The 20,034-nt window shown below is 39.9% G+C and overlaps 1 protein-coding gene across 2 annotated transcripts; it reads right to left on the reverse strand.

Annotated features, from left to right (window-relative positions):
- Window positions 1-229: 229 nt before the first annotated feature.
- Window positions 230-8,478, reverse strand: LOC120736389 (interferon-induced protein 44-like). Of its 2 annotated transcripts, XM_040036442.1 has the most exons (8): window positions 8,275-8,477; window positions 8,151-8,192; window positions 7,841-7,874; window positions 7,513-7,705; window positions 6,752-6,907; window positions 6,452-6,623; window positions 748-848; window positions 230-645 (listed from the first exon to the last, which is right to left on the reverse strand). In XM_040036442.1, exons 2-8 carry the CDS (start codon window positions 8,188-8,190, stop codon window positions 469-471), a joined length of 873 nt encoding a protein of 290 aa, XP_039892376.1. In that variant the 5' UTR covers window positions 8,191-8,192; window positions 8,275-8,477; the 3' UTR covers window positions 230-468. The 2 variants fall into 2 exon arrangements, with proteins under 2 accessions (XP_039892376.1, XP_039892378.1); XM_040036444.1 differs by having other exon boundaries at window positions 8,151-8,478.
- Between the last annotated feature and the right edge of the window lie 11,556 nt (window positions 8,479-20,034).

Here is a 20,034-nt window from a genome sequence, read left to right on the forward strand (position 1 = left end):
TTATGGAGATCTCAGTTATTTACTTTATAAATTTCTCATTTTTATGTAGTTTATTACAATTATGGGGTTTTTTTGTTACCATTTTTTTTCTTTTGTTCCTTCTGTTTTGTTTCCTTGATTATAGTCAGAATAATTTTTGTTCACCCAGGGCTTTCATGTCTCCCTAATTGCCTCATGTATGTATTTATGGGCTCAGTCTCCCTTTGGCCTTTGACAGAGCATCTAGTAATACAGGAAACTAAAACAACTTTAATAATAAACATTTACAAAACAAATTTAGAGGATTCATATTTTTCCACTAGTCTTAAAACACATCTTGGAAATTTTCAGGGAAATATAGAAATTAAATTTCTTGATTTCAGACTTTTGATGGAACCATGCTTTTCACTCACACACAATGTAACACATACAATGATTGCGATGGTTTTAACACTTGAACCAAAACCACACTTTCAGTACAGTGGATGTCTAGGTCTGGGGTCTTAACTTTCTGTTGAGGGAGTCATTTCCAATGTCAATGATGTGTCTCATGGCATTCATTATTACAGCATCAATGTCAGGATTCAGTTCTCTTTCTGAGTGGTAGTTCTTCACTGGAAAAATAAGGTTAATAGGGATGCCCACATGTTTGCTGAACTCCTCAATCTAAATTAAAAAAACAAACAAGAAATATAAAAAAATATGAGAATTATTTTGACAGTTTAATTATAATGCATTCCTGTATACAGTTCTATTAAAATAGTGTACCCTTTGCTGCAGACATTTGCTCCAGTAGACATTTGTCACATCATCTTTTATCTCAGGAAAAGCCTCGTCAATTTTGGTGAAAATTGCCACTTGTGGAATATCTGACAAAATAAAATACAGATGTTGAGTAAATGGATTGTGATGTGAGATACGTGTTTCCTAACACTTCTAGTTGTACATAAAAGACGGTGGTCCAATTTCTATCTGTAGTGATGTGCGATACCACTGATTTCCTTTCCAATCCGATACCAAGTAACATTCAGGGTGGTATCGACGATACTGATTTGATACCGATACTTTGTACAAAAACTTATTTTATTTATTGTATCTCAAATGATAGCATCATAATGATTACAGGATATCGGATTACTTGTTTTTATCACTTAATAATGCAGAGTTCATCATATAGAAATAAAAAAACATGAAGTTGCGTGCTATTTGAACACCTTACCAGCCTACATCACTAAAGGACTCCATGAGAGAGGTCTGTCTCGTCCTAGCAGCACCTGTCCCTCTCCTCCTCTTCAGTTCGCCTCAACATAGCTCGTCATATTCTGTGATATGATTTACTCTGAGGTGTTTGACAAGGTTAGTGATGTTGCCGCAACCATACATGCCAACCCTGCTGATTTTTCCGGGAGAATCCCGAATTTCAGTGCCCCTCCCAAACATCTCCCAGAGCCACCATTCTCCCGAATTTCATTTCTCCCGATTTTCCACCCGGACAACAAAATTGAAAAACCATATCGCAGAATTCAAAGCGCGGCCCAGCCAGTTCCAGTTTCCAACAATGACGGCAGCTACTTAGTTTTAATATTACTCTTATTTCTCTTTCTGGGTTGCAATTTTTTTTAAACATATTTTCAGGTAGCTGTGTAAACTTCAAATATCTGAGCCGACCGACACATCGTCTTCAAACCCCGCGGTCTTTCACTACTCGGGTTAAACATGATATACAAGTCACTTTGATAACTTAAAAATGTTAATTGTTTGGCCTTTTCAGTGTTTTATTTGTTCGTGAGTAAATCGGTTTGGCTGAGATTAAAGTTAGATTACATTACATTTTAAATGTAACTTTATTAATCCTTCGGGTGGGTTCCTCCGGGGTTTTCACACAGCTGAATAAACGTCAAACAGAAAATGATTAAACAGAAGAGTGAGGCGGTCGAGAATTTATGTCAGTGCCCGGTTATATTTTAGATAGAAAGGAGCAGACAGCAGAGTTTCACTCCACCGAGGGAGCTCGTGACGTACTACCCGGCTTTCTTTAGACCGCGAAGGCCAGGTCCTCAGGTGGAAGCAGCCTCTGAATTTGGACACCCCCGCTGTTTCCGGGATGACCAATAATAACGCCTTTTGAATGTATCCCTATTATGTCCACAACACCTCACTCTTGGAGCACTTTTTTGCCACATGTATTGCAAACCATGTCCCAGCTGTTTGTGGAGGTAAAATAAGTCCGCGCATGACTCCAATTACGCTCAGCCATTGTTGTGAGTGCGCGCCAAGGGGCTGCTAGACTTTTATACAGCCGTATTTGTACATGACTATGAAAGGCGGAAGAGGAAGTAGTTCCTTTGAATGTAGACAATCCGAATGTTATAGTTTCTTTCTACTGTGTTCCTGTTAATGATAAACTACAAATTTACTCTAAATTACTGTTACGGCCTCTGGCCTCAGGTGGCCCCGCCTTCCTCTAGGTAAATCAATGTGTTCCAGGACTCGTGTGTGATTGGTTACTGGGAGACCCGTGCCAACCCTCTCTTATGCAGAATGAAGTGTGCCAGACCACACGGACGATTGGCTGCCCGGGGATCCCGTGATGCTCCAAGAGGCAATCAGTGGCTGATCGTGCCCACCTGTGGCTACAAAAGGCTGGAGGTCCTTCACTCAGTGGCTGCTGCTTAGGACTGAACATGCAGTTTGCCCTTCGTGCCTCCCTCGTCGATCTTTGTTGAACTTGTTCATATTGCTGAACTTTGTCGAATCTTGGTGCATGCTTTAAACTTAGCCTGATTAGAGTTTTGAGCTGCTAGCTGGCTGTGAGTAGGATTTTGTGAAGCTGGCTTGCCTTAGTTAAAACCTGTCTGTGAAGGTTCTCAGTCATCCAGGTCATCGTAGTCAAAGGAGCTTGCAAAGAAAAGCGTCTGGACTTCTTTAAGTTACTTGAAGACGTTTCACCTCTCATCCGAGAAGCTTCTTCAGTTCTAAGGTCAAATGGTGGAGAGTCCCAGATATAAACCTAGTGGGAGTGACCCCCCACAGAGGGACAAAAGGACCCCTGATGATCCTCTAATCGCCTGAGCCAAGGTGTGAAAATGGGTGTGGGTCCCAATCAGCCAGAGTTTCGGGTGTGTTCATTGTGAAACCTGGCCCCACCTTATCATGCGAATTCCTGAGATCAGATGGCCCAGGATGTGAGTGGGCGTTAAGGCGTCTGGGAAGGGATCTCAAAACTGGATTATAGATGGCAGAGAGTTGGTGTCGTAAACCCCCGCCTCTGTTCAAAGATGGTCGCTCACAGTGGACATAGATGGCTTCTTTCTTAGTTAAAACCCTAGCTTTTATTTTGTGTGCGGCCAGCCTGCCTTAGTTACCTTTACCTTTAACTTTTACTCGTGACTGTTCTTTCTTTATGTAATAATTGTCTGCCCAGTGGTTTGTTGAACAGCCCTGTCGGTTTTCTGTTTAAAGTTTGTAATTAAAACCTTTTATGTTGGGGGGCTCATGTATGTTATTCCCTCCCTGACGCCTAGCAGAGGGGGTCGTAACATAAGTGGGGGCTCGTCCGGGATCCCTCATAGGGGGTCTTTGTTCCTGGGAGGGGGGTTTAAAAAAAAAAAAAAAAAAAAAGGGGTGTTTGTTTTATCACTAGAGATTAAGCACTATGTCGGCTGCGTTTTGTTTACAGCACTTTATAACTGCCCCATCTCTTGAGATTATTAATAGCTGTCGCAAAAATGATTTGCTGCAAATTGTGGATCACTTTCAGCTGCAAGTTTCAAAAACCCTCCGTAAGTGTGATATAAAAGCCTTAGTGGTGGACAAGTTGGTGGGAGCTGGTGTGCTTCAAGCGCCTGTTTCGCCTGTGGTCTCTGGTGTGCCAAGCCAAGCTGCTGTAGTTGAAGAGGGCCAAAATGGTTCTAGTGGGGATGGTCAGGGGGATGAGCGGGGAAAAACGCCGCACACGCTTCCTCGCTATGACCCTCGCTATGACCCACTCTCTTCTGGGAGTTCAGAAGGCAGAGAAGGAGATCGGCTGAAGGTGCGGCTGGCACGTCTCCAATTGGAGGCTGAGGAGAAGGCTGAGGAGAAGGCTCAGAACAGGCGGGTTCAGCTCGAAATAAGAAGGCTGGAAATAGAGGCAGACATAGCCGTTAGGCTCCGAAAGCTTGAGCTGGAGTCTCAGTCTCAAGCCTCATCTGTCTCTGCTGACAATTCTGGTCCCACCTCCTCGTCCGCTTCTGCTTTTAAAATTAATAAGTGCATTTCTTTAGTGCCCACTTTTAGAGAAACTGAGGTTGATACATACTTTGCAGCATTTGAACGTATCGCTGGCCTAGTGAGATTTGGCCTCTTTTGCTACAGGGCAAACTGTCCGGCAAAGCCCAAGAGGTGGTGGCTGCACTTTCTTTAAAGGACAGTTTAGATTACTCGTGCGTTAAAACAGCTGTCTTGAAGGCATATGAGCTAGTTCCCGAGGCCTATAGGCAGAGGTTTCGCCAGCAAAAGAAATTGCCAACACAAACTTATGTGGAGTTTGCAATAGAAAAGGGGGTTCTCTTTGATAAGTGGTGTGTTGCTTCAAAAGCGAGTGACTATGACGCTCTGCGCGAATTAGTTTTGTTAGAGGATTTTAAGAAATGCATTCCTGAGCGTATTGTGCTATATTTGAATGAACAGAAAGTGACGTCACTCGCATCTGGTGCTGTTCTTGCTGATGAGTTTGTACTCACTCATAAAGCCTCGTATACTGACAGTGAGAAGCCACGGGTTAGCTCTGTGCAACAGCGCCACACAGCTAAAGAGTCTGGGTCTAGGGAAAACCGTGAATGTTTTTACTGTCATAAAACTGGACATGTGATTGCTGACTGTTTAGCCTTAAAATGCAAAACATCAAATGCTCAGCAACCCAAAGGGGTGGGTTTTGTAAAAGCTGAGGCCCGTCATGAGGTCCATGGTTGTGGTGGTAGGGTGCCAGACCCCTGTTTCGAACCATTCATTTTTGATGGCTCAGTATCGCTAACAGACAATCCATCTGAGTTAAAACCTGTGCGTATATTAAGGGACACTGGAGGTTCTCAAACTGTCATCCTCTCAAGTGTTTTACCGTTTTCTGCTGAAAGTGAATGTGGTTTTAATTCTGTTCTACGGGGGATAGAGATGGGTTACACTCCCTGATCCATTTCCTAAGGTCTCTTTGCTGCCCTTGACTAGAGACCAGCTGTCAGCAGCTCAATCAGTTGATGAAACACTACAGAGCTGTTTCAAACGTACGGTAAGTGCTGAGCAAGTCGAGAAAGAGCAATAAGCCTATTTTGTAGAACATGATGTTCTAATGCGTCAGTGGTCTCCACCAGGTGCAGAAGGTGCAGATTAGCGTAAGGTCAAGCAGATTGTAGTGCCCTCTGTGTACCGGCAAAAGATCCTGGCCCTTGCCCATGAAAGCCAGTGGTCGGGACACTTGGGCATCACGAAAACATACCAGCTACTATTAAAACATTTCTTTTGGCCTGGTATGAAGTGTGATGTTTCTAAATTTTGCAACAGTTACCATGTATGTCAGGTTGCAGGTAAACCTAATCAGGTCATACCCCTGGCTTAAAATATCAATATTTTAATGTGAGGAGACTCGTGAAAATTTGATAAATTCCAAATGACTGTGATTATGACTGTGATTATAACTGTGAATCCAAAGACCAGGTACTTGGCGCTGCTGCGTGGCAGATACGAGTCTGACATTGGGGGAATAGTATTAGATAATGTACAGGATATACACGGGGAAACTGTGGGTGTTTTAGCAAAGAAACGGATGCGCTGTGGCTCCAATTGCTCAGTGTAGCTCTCTCTTAAACCCATCTTACAAACTCTGGTTTAGACTCTGATCCTACCTACATTCTTCAAATATCAGGTGGGTTAGGTTTGTATACTGTTTGTATATTCTTTGTCTTTGTGCTGTGTGCCATTTTGCTCTTGTGAAGATAGCTCTCATTTGTTCAATTCCTCAGGTACTTTCATTTTCACTTATAAGTGCTGTATAAGGCAAAAATAATCCTCTATTTTGATGAGCTCACGCAAGATACTTGACTATAAAAAATATTTCTAAACTCTCTATTAACACACTCACATACAATGAGCTCATAGCTTAGTCATTATATATGTAAATTTGTATCTAATTACTTTGTTAATCACATATTTTGACTTCAGAAATTATACCATGAATATTTTATGTATGAGCCTTCTAATTAATACATTTCTATCTGTATTTACAAATTATATACTAAGAGTAACGCTTTATAAGAAAGGAATTAAGGAAAGGAAGGAATTAAGGACTGACTAATAGCTTAACAATGTGAATAAGTGTTATTCTTTATTGATGGGTGTTAACACTGAAATGGCAACAAACAATAACAACTGATGGCTTACATTAGATTTTTTAAGGCAATTGGTCCCATTGTAAAAAGAAGGAGTGATTTTTGCTCACCCAGCTCAGTGGCTTCATCTCTGACGTCCTGTATTGCTTCCACAGTGGCATCATTCATCAGAGATGCAGTGTTGGCATCAACAACACAAACCAAAACGTGCACTTTGTCGTTCTCAGTTGGAGTGCTGTTGTAGTAACTATCGCCTTTTGACAGTTTATTTTCAGGGTTGAACTAAAAGATAAAGCATAAACATAAAACAAATAATGTAAAATGATGAATTATCGAAAAATTACCAAAAATAATATGAAAATCTTTTCTTTTAACTGAATGTCAGAATTTTAAAAATGCAGTAACTCTACCACGTAACCATCTTTTATGTGGCCCTTCAGCGCCTGTTTGACATCTTTCACATGAATCCTTCTGTTTCTTCTGCTGGTTGCGTCTTTCAACCCTACCATGTCATTTAGGAAAAAACGGTAAACGGCATTTCCCTTTTTGATCTTGTAGGTTGTATACTGTGGATCACATATGGAGAATACATTTATTTATTTTAACATTCAAACACTCTCAGAAACAGGTCCCATAATGATTATAAATTCAGAAGAAATTTACAATCTACTGAGCTCTTGTTATTTTTATAACTTGTTGCCACCATAGCATCACCACTGGGTTAGTGGAATTCCATACCGAAACTTCAAGGTGAAGACTTTTTAAGTTATTATTTTGGCCTTTTGAAACCAGAAGTGGTGAGCAAGGGGCGAATCTGATAGAGAAACTAAAGTGCCACTACTATTAGAAAGTGGCATTGGTACCACGAGCTGGTGAGGCAGGAGGGGCTAACAAAATTAGACAACAATAGCTATTGTATCTAGAAATAGCTAGTGCTATCTATTTCCAGGTTAGCTCATTGACGCTACTGATAGGATAGGAACATGGTGCATTCATTTATCCAATTCCAGGTCTCACCACATGTTAACTTGGCATACATGACAGTAAAAGATAGATAATAGCCTTCACCAACTTGCACATTCATGGATGAAGCCAGATCACTGATCTGCCTACAAGTTATTTAGTGAGTCACATATTAACTGTTACTGGCATAGTTGTACTCTGTCCATACCTTTTTGGTGAAACAGTCACAAGAGTTAGCCACCAAAGCCTCGCAACATACTTTCTTTTGTAAGACACTGTTTACAGAATTGATGAAACTAGATTTTCCAGCTCCAACTGGACCATGAAGAAGGATCCTAAGATTTTGTTCTTCAACCTCAGGTTTGTAGTTCTCCACAAAATGCTGATCAGTTGAGTTCTCTCTGCTCAGGAAAGGAAATATTACATTATCTCACACCTTACATGGAAAAAATGAATAGACATGGAAAATCTGGGTAGTTTACTGACTAAACAGAGGAAATAATTCAAATGTATTTTTTTCTGTGAGCTTCACTCACCCATTGTTAATTTTCCTCCATGGTTTTTCAAGAACTGAGAAAAAACAATTTAATGAGAAAATAACATCAATGTATAGTGCATTTTTTTATTGGATGACAACTCGTATCATTATAGCTTTTGAATAAACTTACGTTGAGGTGGAGCAGCTGTTTTTGAAAAAAAAAACAACCCATAACTGAAACATGAAGTATTTATTCTATTTAATTCAAAGTTTACAGACACAATTTAATGAGAAAATAACATCAATGTATAGTGTATTTTTTTTATTGGATGACAACTCGTATCATTATAGCTTTTGAATAAACTTACGTTCAGGTGGAGCAGCTATATTTGAAGACGAAGAACCCATAACTGAAACATGAAGTATTTATTCTATTTAATTCAAAGTTTACAGAAACAATTTCATTTTTGCTTTGGATTAAAATGAACCTACCTTTGCTGGAGAAAGCCTGCCACCCAATGCCAGAATGTGAACCTATCTACAGTTTTAAAGTCTTCCAAATCCCTTTTTACTTTCAATTTAACAGAACATGTGACTTCTGGGAATTCCCCTTGATCACAGTTTACTTTCATTTTCATCTTGTTAATAGATAACATCAAAACAGCAACATGTTGATGTTTCCACTCTCACTTTTACTGAGAATATTTAATCTCACATTTCATTTGGTTGAGTTTGATATACTTCCATTATATAAAGTCATGTATACCCACAAGGGGTTCTGCAAATTATTAGTTTTTAATCTTATAAGTAACATTTTTTTATATAGTACTTTCTAGATAAAAGATCACAAAGTGCTTCTCACAAGGATAACAAATCATAATTACTTTGCTAATAGTTGAGCTTGTCATGGGCGACTAGGGTTATTCAGGGTTAGGATTTAAATGCAGACATAGACAGAACAACCATTCAAACTTTAAAATGTTCTGAAAGTATTGGGCTATTCATGTATAATTCAGATTTTTCATATCTGTTACCATTTTCATCCTATCCCTCTTTAAGTTTTCAGTTTCATCTTTGTGATTTTTTAGATACAAATACATGCATTGTTATGTCTGTGAAGGTTCTCAGTCATCCAGGTCATCGTAGTCATGCGAGATCAGATGGCCCAGGGCCATCTGATCTCAGGAATTCGCATGATAAGGTGGGGCCAGGTTTCACAATGAACTCACCCGAAACTCTGGCTGATTGGGACCCACACCCAGTTTCACACCTTGTCTCAGGCAATTAGAGGATCATCAGGGCGTTCTTTTGTCCCTGTGTGGGGGGAAACTCCCACTAGGCTTATATCTGGGATTCTCCACCATTTGACCTTAGAACTGAAGAAGCTTCTCGGATGAGAGGTGAAACGTCTTCAAGTAACTTAAAGAAGTCCAGACGCCTTTCTTTGCAAGCTCCTTTGAATGCATTGTTATGGTTGCTACACTGAAAAAAAATTGGAGTGACATTTACTTAAAAAAAGCTAGGCAACTTTTTCCACACAGAAAGTGCTTGTAATCTTTACTCGGGCTATTTCTAAGTAATATTCACTTACTAGAACCATCTATTTTTTATGTGAAATACACAAGTAAATTGCACTGGCAATACTCATCTATAGGTTGTAACTTTTACTCAGAATACCATTGCATCCAATTAAAAAAACTCAAGTGAACATTGCTGATATTTCTATGTGTTTCTTACTCATCTTTTCTTTGTTATATTCTATGTAATTATTAAGTAATATTTATTATGAATGTACTAGTTAATATTAATCGAATTGAATAAATATTCTTATTATTCTATTAAATAATAAATCAATATTTTCCAAAACAAATATTTGCAGCTTAAGAGACACTTTTATTTCACAGTTGAAATGGCATAGATATATTTAAAATATCTACATAACATTATAACCACAAAAAACATGGCCATAGAACTTCTTGCTCGCAAATTTCAAAACAGAGCATATACACATATACAAAAACAAAACAAAACATGCTATTCAAAAACTCCGTGTGCACTGTCCCCTTTCTTCTAATCAACTTTCAGAACACATACATCAACTCTGTCCAGTTGCAATCACTACCTTTGCAGACATTCTCAGAACGTTCAGGACAGAAAGAACTTGTATAAAACTGAGCAACATTTGAAATTACTGTCAGAAAACAGACAAAATGCAAACAAATTAATTGTGCTGGGCAAAAGCACAAATAACACTGGAACACTCACGCTAAAAGTTTCTTGTGGAGAGACTGGACCTTTGGTGACATTTTAAGGATGTCAAGCTCAAGAAACAGCTTCTGAAATACCTCAAACGTATATTTCAGTTTCAGTGGGTAACTTAAGTTGGCAGCATAGATGACACCCATGAGCAGGAGGCAAGCGTTTGTCACACTTCCGCAGTCCTCCACAATTTCTGTCCCCTCAATGATGACCGACACGTTCACGGGATCTTGGTTTTCCTGTGCCACATTGGGATGGATTACAATGATCTTCATCATGTGATTACTGCAGTCCTCTTTCAATGCTTCTTGGCTGACGTCCTCCTGTGAAAACAAACAAACCACAATTAGAAATAACTAGAATAGATTCCAAGTAAAAGAAAAGGTTAAGAGAAAAAAAATGTAAAAATAAAAAAAGAGGTGTACTCAATTTAGTATACTCAAATCAAACAATATTCATATGGCACTTTTCATACGTAAAGTTACAGAACATGCTTCACAGAGGCTGACCCTCAGACAAAGAAAATCACTTTTGGGGGCCATCCAGCCTGGAGCTGTCTATGGGACGGCACGCGTGTTGGTAGACCAGAACTATTAAATCATTAAAATAGGTTATAAAGGTGTAATCAAATTAAATACTCTTTTGCTCATAAAATAAAGTTAATAAGACATCAATCTACCTTGCAATTCTGTGTAAGGCTGAAGACACCAAGCAGTTTGGATTCCAGCGAGTTTTAGAGCCACTGTTAACAGATATCCAAAGCTTGGAGAAAGATGGTCTTTTTGTTCCAGCGTTAGGGAAAGCCATTAAAGGGACTGTGGTCAGTGTGGTGGCAGATAATTTGGGGGCGCACTCTGTGGCAGGATTTGTCAAAAGCTTTGCAGGGTCATACATCTGCCGGTTTTGTGTTGGGGAGCGATCCAAGTTTCAGTCCAATGAAGTGAGATCTGGGTCTTTTCATCAAAGAACCAAAGATCAACATACACTGCATGTACAGACAGCTGTGTCTAGTCCAGATCACCCTCATTGTTATGGTGTAAAAAAACAGTGTGCATTGTCAGAAAAACTTGAGCATTTTCATGTTACATCTGGTTACCCTCCAGATGTTTTACATGATCTGCTGGAGGGCATTGTTCCAGTGGAACTGGCTTTGGCATTTGATAACTTGATCAAGAAAAAATATTTTTCTCTGATGGAACTGAATGATGCCATTTCCAATTTCCCATACAAGTGGAGTGATAAAACAAATCGCCCTCATCTCATTCCTGCTAACTTTTCGACTCGAAAATCAGTAGGGGGCAACCCACATGAAAACTGGTGCTTATTACGTCTTTTGCCTCTGATTATAGGTTTAAAAGTACCCCAACAAGAGCCTGTATGGCAGATGCTGATGACACTGAAAGACATTGTGGACCTTGTCATGTCTCGAGCCCATACTGAAGAAAGCATTTGCTATCTTGACAGCATCATTTCAGAACACCGAAGCAGATTCCTTGATGTTTTCCCCCCAACATAAGCTCATTCCCAAGCACCATTTCCTTGAGCACTATCCTCAGCTCATTCGGGAATTTGGCCCCCTTGCTGCCCTCTGGACAATGAGATTCGAGGCCAAACACAGCTTTTTCAAGAAGGTGGTCAGACACACTGGTTGTTTCAAGAATATTTTGCTGTCCCTTGCAAATAAGCACCAGCTCATGGTTGCATATCATCAATCACATTCTGTCAAACCATCACTTGCAGTCACAAAAACAACAGAGGTCTCTTTAGATGTGCTTAAGGATGATCTAAAAGACCTGGTGAAATGCAGATTCCCTGCTGTTACAGCTGTGCATGTTGCCAATAATGTGTGCAGTTTAGGCACCAACTATGCAGTGGGAATGTTGTTGTGTTGTGGTTCCACTGCAGGACTGCCTGACTTTTCTGAAGTGTTACAGATAATGGTGATTTGTAACAAACTGACTTTTTTCGTGAGACAACAAAATACATGGTACAATGAACATCTGAGGAGTTATGAGCTGGAGAACACAGGGAGTGTGCAGTTACTTGAGCAAAGAGAGCTTAAAGATTTTTATCCTTTGGCTTCATACACCCTTGCAGGAAGACGCCTGACAACTTTAAAGCACCACATTTGCCTACCCTTTTGAAATGTGAGGAGAGAAGCTTGTGAATAAATGTCTGTATTTCTCTTCTGTTGTTGCAGCTTCTTCCTGTTGACATGGCACCCTCAGCAAAACTGCGGATATTTTTTGGGGAGGATCATGCCCACAAACTACTTTTACCTGCAGGCATCCCAAGCACACTTCAGGACCTCAATGATGTTCTTCGAGAGACATTTGATATTACAGGACCATTCACTGTTATGTACCAGGACATGGATTTCGATGGTCAGTTCTTCACTTTGACCTCGATTGAGGAAGTACAAGATAAAGTTAACCTCAAAGTAGTAAAAACTGAACCAGTAATCTTAAATCTCACTACTGTGGACATGTCAGAAGTCGAATCTCCAGTTCCACTATCTACAGAAGCAAGCTCCTCCTCATCTGTATGTGACACAATCCTGTTGTCCTCCCCAGATGAGAGTGGACCATCCTACAGGTCTAAGCCATGGCCATTTAAGTTTGAAATACCAGACTTCTCTTATGATATAGACCTTGCACTGGAAGCAGGAAAGCAAGCTTATGAAAATGATGGCACACTTTTGAACAACCCAAGCGTAACTAGTAGCATTCTTGAGAAGCTTGCAGAGACTATATTTGGCTTCACAGCATATCCAACTGGTGTCCAGATTTTAGCTGTTGCTGAAGCCTTGGTAGCAAAATACCCATGCCTCAAAGAGCCAGGGTCTTTTAATGGCCTATATGGTTGGCAACAGAGGATAAAGTCTAAAATGGGCAACTACAGGGCAAAGTTAAGAGGTCGCCAATTAGCCATTCCAGAGCTCGAGGTGAACACGCTGAAGAGACGATGCTCCAGTGAAGAGGGTTCACTTAAAGGCTTTAAAAGGGCCAAAAAAGCTGAAGTCAAATATCTGCCACCACTGCCATTCGGTGAGACTGAGGAAACCTTTGAGATGGAGAGACTAGATTTGCTGAAGGAAATGAAGAAGAAGAACAATGAGAGGGCAATTAATGAGAAAATGGAGAAGTCTTTCACTATGAGAAGAAAAGAGGTTGTCAAGGATTGCCCTGCAATCCAAGACCTCTTAGAGAGGTGGCCTTCTCTGTTCTGTGAAAATCAGGTAAATCCAGTTCTTGTTCATGCAGCAACTAAGTGTATGTGAGATCTCGTGAGTCATCTTTGATATGATTTTGTGTTTTATCTCTCATTTCAGATCAAAGAGGAGTTTAAGCGAATAACCACAATTCATCTGGAGCGAACATTTTTGTCCAGATTGGACGGGTACACCACCAAACTCCTGGAGATATTTCGAAGGAAAGGCGGGACTGCAGGGACCAAAATAAAACCAATGTTGGACTCACTGAATAAGGTAAAATTTTAAATTATTTTAATTACATAATCTAATGGAAAAGATGAGGTCATACACACTGAGAATGTATCACTCTTATTTAAAGGACAAGTTTGTTATTTTAATCTTAAAGCTTTGTTTTCAGATTGTTTATGATGAAATCGAACGATTTTGATTGAAATTTGGACACATGCTGCTGGCCCGAGCTTTTTTGGTTTCTGTGGTAGCACACCCCCACCTCCACAATGGCTTCATAGGTGCACTGGAACAATTCTTCCTAAAACGCATAAAACTGTCGTTTAAAAAGACGTGAAACTCACCGAGTGGTCAGAAGTGTTCACTGATATGTTCACACAAAAATCGCTGCAAAAGATACTTTCCAACTGGTTTTTATTGTAGTTTTTGTCCAACTACATTGACTTGTATTAGATGTGCTGTGATGTACGGTATTAGTCCGCCACTATTCTATTCTATTATTCAAGCTCTCGGCGGAAGAATGTACAGGTGTAAGGCGTTTGAAAAAATAGGTCCAGTTTTACAACAAATGGTAAAACACCTGTTGGAAAACATTTTTGCAACGATTTGTGTGTGAACATATCAGTGAACACCCCTGACCACTCGGTGAGTTTCACGTCTTTGTATGAAGCCATTGTGGAGGTGGGGGTGTGCTACCACACAAAAAAGCTCGGGCCAGCAGCATGTGTCCAAATTTCAATCAATATCATTCGATTTCATCATAAACAATCTGAAAACAAAGCTTTAAGATTAAAATAACAAACTTGTCCTTTAAATAAGAGTGATACATTCTCAGTGTGTATGACCTCATCTTTTCCATTAGATTATGTAATTAAAATAATTTAAAATTTTACCTTATTCAGTGAGTCCAACATTGGTTTTATTTTGGTCCCTGCAGTCCCGCCTTTCCTTCGAAATATCTCCAAGAGTTTGGTGGTGTACCCGTCCAATCTGGACAAAAATGTTCGCTCCAGATGAATTGTGGTTATTCGCTTAAACTCCTCTTTGATCTGAAATGAGAGATAAAACACAAAATCATATCAAAGATGACTCACGAGATCTCACATACACTTAGTTGCTGCATGAACAAGAACTGGATTTACCTGATTTTCACAGAACAGAGAAGGCCACCTCTCTAAGAGGTCTTGGATTGCAGGGCAATCCTTGACAACCTCTTTTCTTCTCATAGTGAAAGACTTCTCCATTTTCTCATTAATTGCCCTCTCATTGTTCTTCTTCTTCATTTCCTTCAGCAAATCTAGTCTCTCCATCTCAAAGGTTTCCTCAGTCTCACCGAATGGCAGTGGTGGCAGATATTTGACTTCAGCTTTTTTGGCCCTTTTAAAGCCTTTAAGTGAACCCTCTTCACTGGAGCATCGTCTCTTCAGTGTGTTCACCTCGAGCTCTGGAATGGCTAATTGGCGACCTCTTAACTTTGCCCTGTAGTTGCCCATTTTAGACTTTATCCTCTGTTGCCAACCATATAGGCCATTAAAAGACCCTGGCTCTTTGAGGCATGGGTATTTTGCTACCAAGGCTTCAGCAACAGCTAAAATCTGGACACCAGTTGGATATGCTGTGAAGCCAAATATAGTCTCTGCAAGCTTCTCAAGAATGCTACTAGTTACGCTTGGGTTGTTCAAAAGTGTGCCATCATTTTCATAAGCTTGCTTTCCTGCTTCCAGTGCAAGGTCTATATCATAAGAGAAGTCTGGTATTTCAAACTTAAATGGCCATGGCTTAGACCTGTAGGATGGTCCACTCTCATCTGGGGAGGACAACAGGATTGTGTCACATACAGATGAGGAGGAGCTTGCTTCTGTAGATAGTGGAACTGGAGATTCGACTTCTGACATGTCCACAGTAGTGAGATTTAAGATTACTGGTTCAGTTTTTACTACTTTGAGGTTAACTTTATCTTGTACTTCCTCAATCGAGGTCAAAGTGAAGAACTGACCATCGAAATCCATGTCCTGGTACATAACAGTGAATGGTCCTGTAATATCAAATGTCTCTCGAAGAACATCATTGAGGTCCTGAAGTGTGCTTGGGATGCCTGCAGGTAAAAGTAGTTTGTGGGCATGATCCTCCCCAAAAAATATCCGCAGTTTTGCTGAGGGTGCCATGTCAACAGGAAGAAGCTGCAACAACAGAAGAGAAATACAGACATTTATTCACAAGCTTCTCTCCTCACATTTCAAAAGGGTAGGCAAATGTGGTGCTTTAAAGTTGTCAGGCGTCTTCCTGCAAGGGTGTATGAAGCCAAAGGATAAAAATCTTTAAGCTCTCTTTGCTCAAGTAACTGCACACTCCCTGTGTTCTCCAGCTCATAACTCCTCAGATGTTCATTGTACCATGTATTTTGTTGTCTCACGAAAAAAGTCAGTTTGTTACAAATCACCATTATCTGTAACACTTCAGAAAAGTCAGGCAGTCCTGCAGTGGAACCACAACACAACAACATTCCCACTGCATAGTTGGTGCCTAAACTGCACACATTATTGGCAACATGCTCAGCTGTAACAGCAGGGAATCTGCATTTCACCAGGTCTTTTAGATCATCCTTAAGCACATCTAAAGAGACCTCTGTTGTTTTTGTGACTGCAAGTGATGGTTTGACAGAATGTGATTGATGATATGCAACCATGAGCTGGTGCTTATTTGCAAGGGACAGCAAAATATTCTTGAAACAACCAGTGTGTCTGACCACCTTCTTGAAAAAGCTGTGTTTGGCCTCGAATCTCATTGTCCAGAGGGCAGCAAGGGGGCCAAATTCCCGAATGAGCTGAGGATAGTGCTCAAGGAAATGGTGCTTGGGAATGAGCTTATGTTGGGGGGAAAACATCAAGGAATCTGCTTCGGTGTTCTGAAATGATGCTGTCAAGATAGCAAATGCTTTCTTCAGTATGGGCTCGAGACATGACAAGGTCCACAATGTCTTTCAGTGTCATCAGCATCTGCCATACAGGCTCTTGTTGGGGTACTTTTAAACCTATAATCAGAGGCAAAAGACGTAATAAGCACCAGTTTTCATGTGGGTTGCCCCCTACTGATTTTCGAGTCGAAAAGTTAGCAGGAATGAGATGAGGGCGATTTGTTTTATCACTCCACTTGTATGGGAAATTGGAAATGGCATCATTCAGTTCCATCAGAGAAAAATATTTTTTCTTGATCAAGTTATCAAATGCCAAAGCCAGTTCCACTGGAACAATGCCCTCCAGCAGATCATGTAAAACATCTGGAGGGTAACCAGATGTAACATGAAAATGCTCAAGTTTTTCTGACAATGCACACTGTTTTTTTACACCATAACAATGAGGGTGATCTGGACTAGACACAGCTGTCTGTACATGCAGTGTATGTTGATCTTTGGTTCTTTGATGAAAAGACCCAGATCTCACTTCATTGGACTGAAACTTGGATCGCTCCCCAACACAAAACCGGCAGATGTATGACCCTGCAAAGCTTTTGACAAATCCTGCCACAGAGTGCGCCCCCAAATTATCTGCCACCACACTGACCACAGTCCCTTTAATGGCTTTCCCTAACGCTGGAACAAAAAGACCATCTTTCTCCAAGCTTTGGATATCTGTTAACAGTGGCTCTAAAACTCGCTGGAATCCAAACTGCTTGGTGTCTTCAGCCTTACACAGAATTGCAAGGTAGATTGATGTCAATGTGGAACGTAACTGCACCGGAATGTTTCCCAACACCCAATAGACAGCTGTGACTTTGTGCTTTTTTTGAGATGTCCCAAGAGGATTACATACCTCAAAGTCATCAACGTACAGGATGAGACTCACTCTGTTCCCCTCTACAGAGAAAAACTTGTTGTTTTGATAGTGAGATCCATCACGAAATGTCTGGTACTTAAAGTCATTTTCAGTTTTTTTTTTCACCTTCAAATGTGTTTTCTTGAAAAGACTTACTTAGGACCTGCACCAAGGAGGGCAATATTGGGACATACTGGAAGGTTTTGCCCTTTTTTTTTTTTTATCAAGTATGTGTTCTTCTGGTTCAACAACTGAAAAATGCTTCTTCATAAATTCTCTTCTCTTATAATAAGTTGTGAAAGGGCCACCTGTCCCCAAGGCAGTACTTATAGGGTGTGTCTCACAAAGATTTTTCACTAAATCTGAGATAATGGCTGGATCCAGATCACAGTTATGGCTTTTCAAGGTGGACACCACCACATCTCTTAAAAGTGGACCAGATGCAGAGGTGGATATAAACTGAAGCTCATCTACTATTTCATCAATGCATTTGTTTGGGACATTGAACATGCTTTCTAACTTTAAAAATGGCCAAATTTCTCTTTTATATCTTGAGACAACTCCTGTGGTTCCCCATCCCAAAGCTCTAAGCTCTCTTCCACACAGGTCTCATCCTGAGCAAACATGGGTTCATTAGGTTTGCTTTTTAATACTTCAGTTTTAAAATCCTCAAGGGTGTGTGACTGGTGTTTTCTGTGTCAATGTGTAGCAAAGGTGGAATAAATATTTGTACTGAAGTTGCAGTTTTTGAAGACACATGCAACTACTTCAAACTTCCTTAAGTGGTTGTTAAGATGATCAAAATACTGCTTCTCTGAATTAAAAAAAACAGAGCAGCAAAGTAGACAAGTAAATGAAAGAGGTCCACTTTGTGTGACCATCTTCACATGGTGTCGAGACAAATGGGTCTTAAGGGCATTAAATGTTTTAAACGAGCAAGGGCATTCAGTGTGAAGACAAGGGAACGACTGGCTGCGACCACCATTTCCATGCTTTAGTCTGTTGTGTTTTAACAATCCCAACCTCTTCTCTGACTCAAAGCTACATATCTTACACATCCATCTCATGTTGTGGCACCTAAAACAGACAAATTATGTGACAAGTTAAACCTAATCATTACTAATTTGATCTTACCTTGTGGAGTTTAAACTAGCAGTCAGAAGGTCCTATGTTCTGTAAAAAAAAAAAAAAAAGAAAAAAAAAAGAAAAAAGGTTATCTATATGCTTTTCAACTAATTTTTAGTAACTCAAGGATGCACACTGATTTATTTATTTATTTTTTTACATATGTTAGTTCGGTGGCAAATTTAGAACAGGTCAATATGAAGACTTGAGTGAAATCGAGTGCGTATATCGTTTTTTGTTTTGTTATTTTTCAAAATACACCTCATGGCAGCTGTGCAGCAATTATTTTAAACTGGACCGTGGTCATTTTATTCACAAAGACGTTAGTTAAGGCAGCAGGCGTGTGTTGTTTAGGTGGCCATCTAAGCTGTAAAGTGCAGTGGGAAATTCTGGACATACCTCCTGCCAGGAAAGTTAGTCAGCAAGTCTAGCAGGAAAATATACTATTTGCTAGTGCAGCTTCTTTCAGTGCGGAGAAACTGACTTAAAAGTAGGTGAGCCAACAGGAACGTACAAAGTTTGTTCCGCTTAAAACTTACATTCATGGTTCTACTTCTTCCCGTTTCCGTCAAGTCTGCCAACCGTCGAAATGTGGACCATGGTATGTCTGAAGAAAGACCGCTCAAATGTGGGGAGGGGCTTTGACGTCATGCTCCAAATGCAGAGAAGGTGGCCATATTCACTGATGTCACTCCATTACATTTTACTTGGAAATATCAACTAATTAAGCCAATGAATTGGTTTAGTGAATATTACTTGGGTCGAATGATTCAATTTACATACAAAACTGAGGACACATAATTACAAACAATCCTCAAGTAATGCACTACAAGAAAAACTGCTATTTTAAAGTAATAGCACTGAATTTGTATTTTTTTGTAAAATTTATATAGCTAATTGAAATAATAATTACAGGGCCAAAAAAACATTTTTTTCAGTGTATGCACTTGGCTTTGAGTGGGCCTTTCGCAATATTCTCTACATGTCCGAACAACTTCTTGTTCAGCTGACACTTGCGAGACTTTATCAAAGGTGTAAGAATCACAGCAGATGCCTTTGTGTCAAAGTAACTAAGAATAAAACACAGGAAAAACATTAATTTTTAGATGGGAAACTGTTCTTGAAGTATACTGTGTGTGTGTGTGTGTGTGTGTGTGTGTGTGTGTGTGTGTGTGTGTGTGTGTGTGTGTGTGTGTGTGTGTGTGTGTGTGAGAGAGAGAGAATGAGAAGTGTGCATGAAGTGTGATTTTATCGTGGTAAGTACTGCTAAGTACAAGTCTGCCACTGTTTTCTTCCTTTTACTTACTTCCGAAAAGAAAACCTAATTTCTGCCGTTAAATAGGCTTCTGAACAAATTTAAACTTTTTAAAATCATGCAAAATGCAAAACGCATAGCCGTGTCTCTAATAAAATCGCTGTAACTTCAGAGGTAATGTTCATATGTTGATTAATGGTTTTCTTTTGTTTTTGATGTACTGCGGAATATTTGTATAAAATCCCAGGCCAGGAAAATCACTTTCATGTTTTTCTGTGTTTTATCTTCAGCTACTTTGACACAAAGGCATCTGCTGTGATGCTAAAACCTTTGATAAAGCTTTGCGAGTGTCAGCTTTC

This window comes from Simochromis diagramma, unplaced genomic scaffold (genome assembly GCF_900408965.1).
Source record: "Simochromis diagramma unplaced genomic scaffold, fSimDia1.1 OVJJ01000619.1, whole genome shotgun sequence".
In the NCBI taxonomy this organism is placed as follows: Eukaryota; Metazoa; Chordata; class Actinopteri; order Cichliformes; family Cichlidae; genus Simochromis; species Simochromis diagramma.

Excerpts from the sequence above, each read along its gene's own strand:
- LOC120736389 (XM_040036444.1), bottom strand. The coding sequence starts at position 8,190 with ATGGGTTCTTCGTCTTCAAATATAGCTGCTCCACCTGAAC. Across the intron at positions 6,908-7,512 it reads GTGACTGTTTCACCAAAAAG|TATACAACCTACAAGATCAA; the intron begins GTATGGACAGAG and ends TGTGATCCACAG. Across the intron at positions 6,624-6,751 it reads ACATAAAAGATGGTTACGTG|TTCAACCCTGAAAATAAACT; the intron begins GTAGAGTTACTG and ends TTTATCTTTTAG.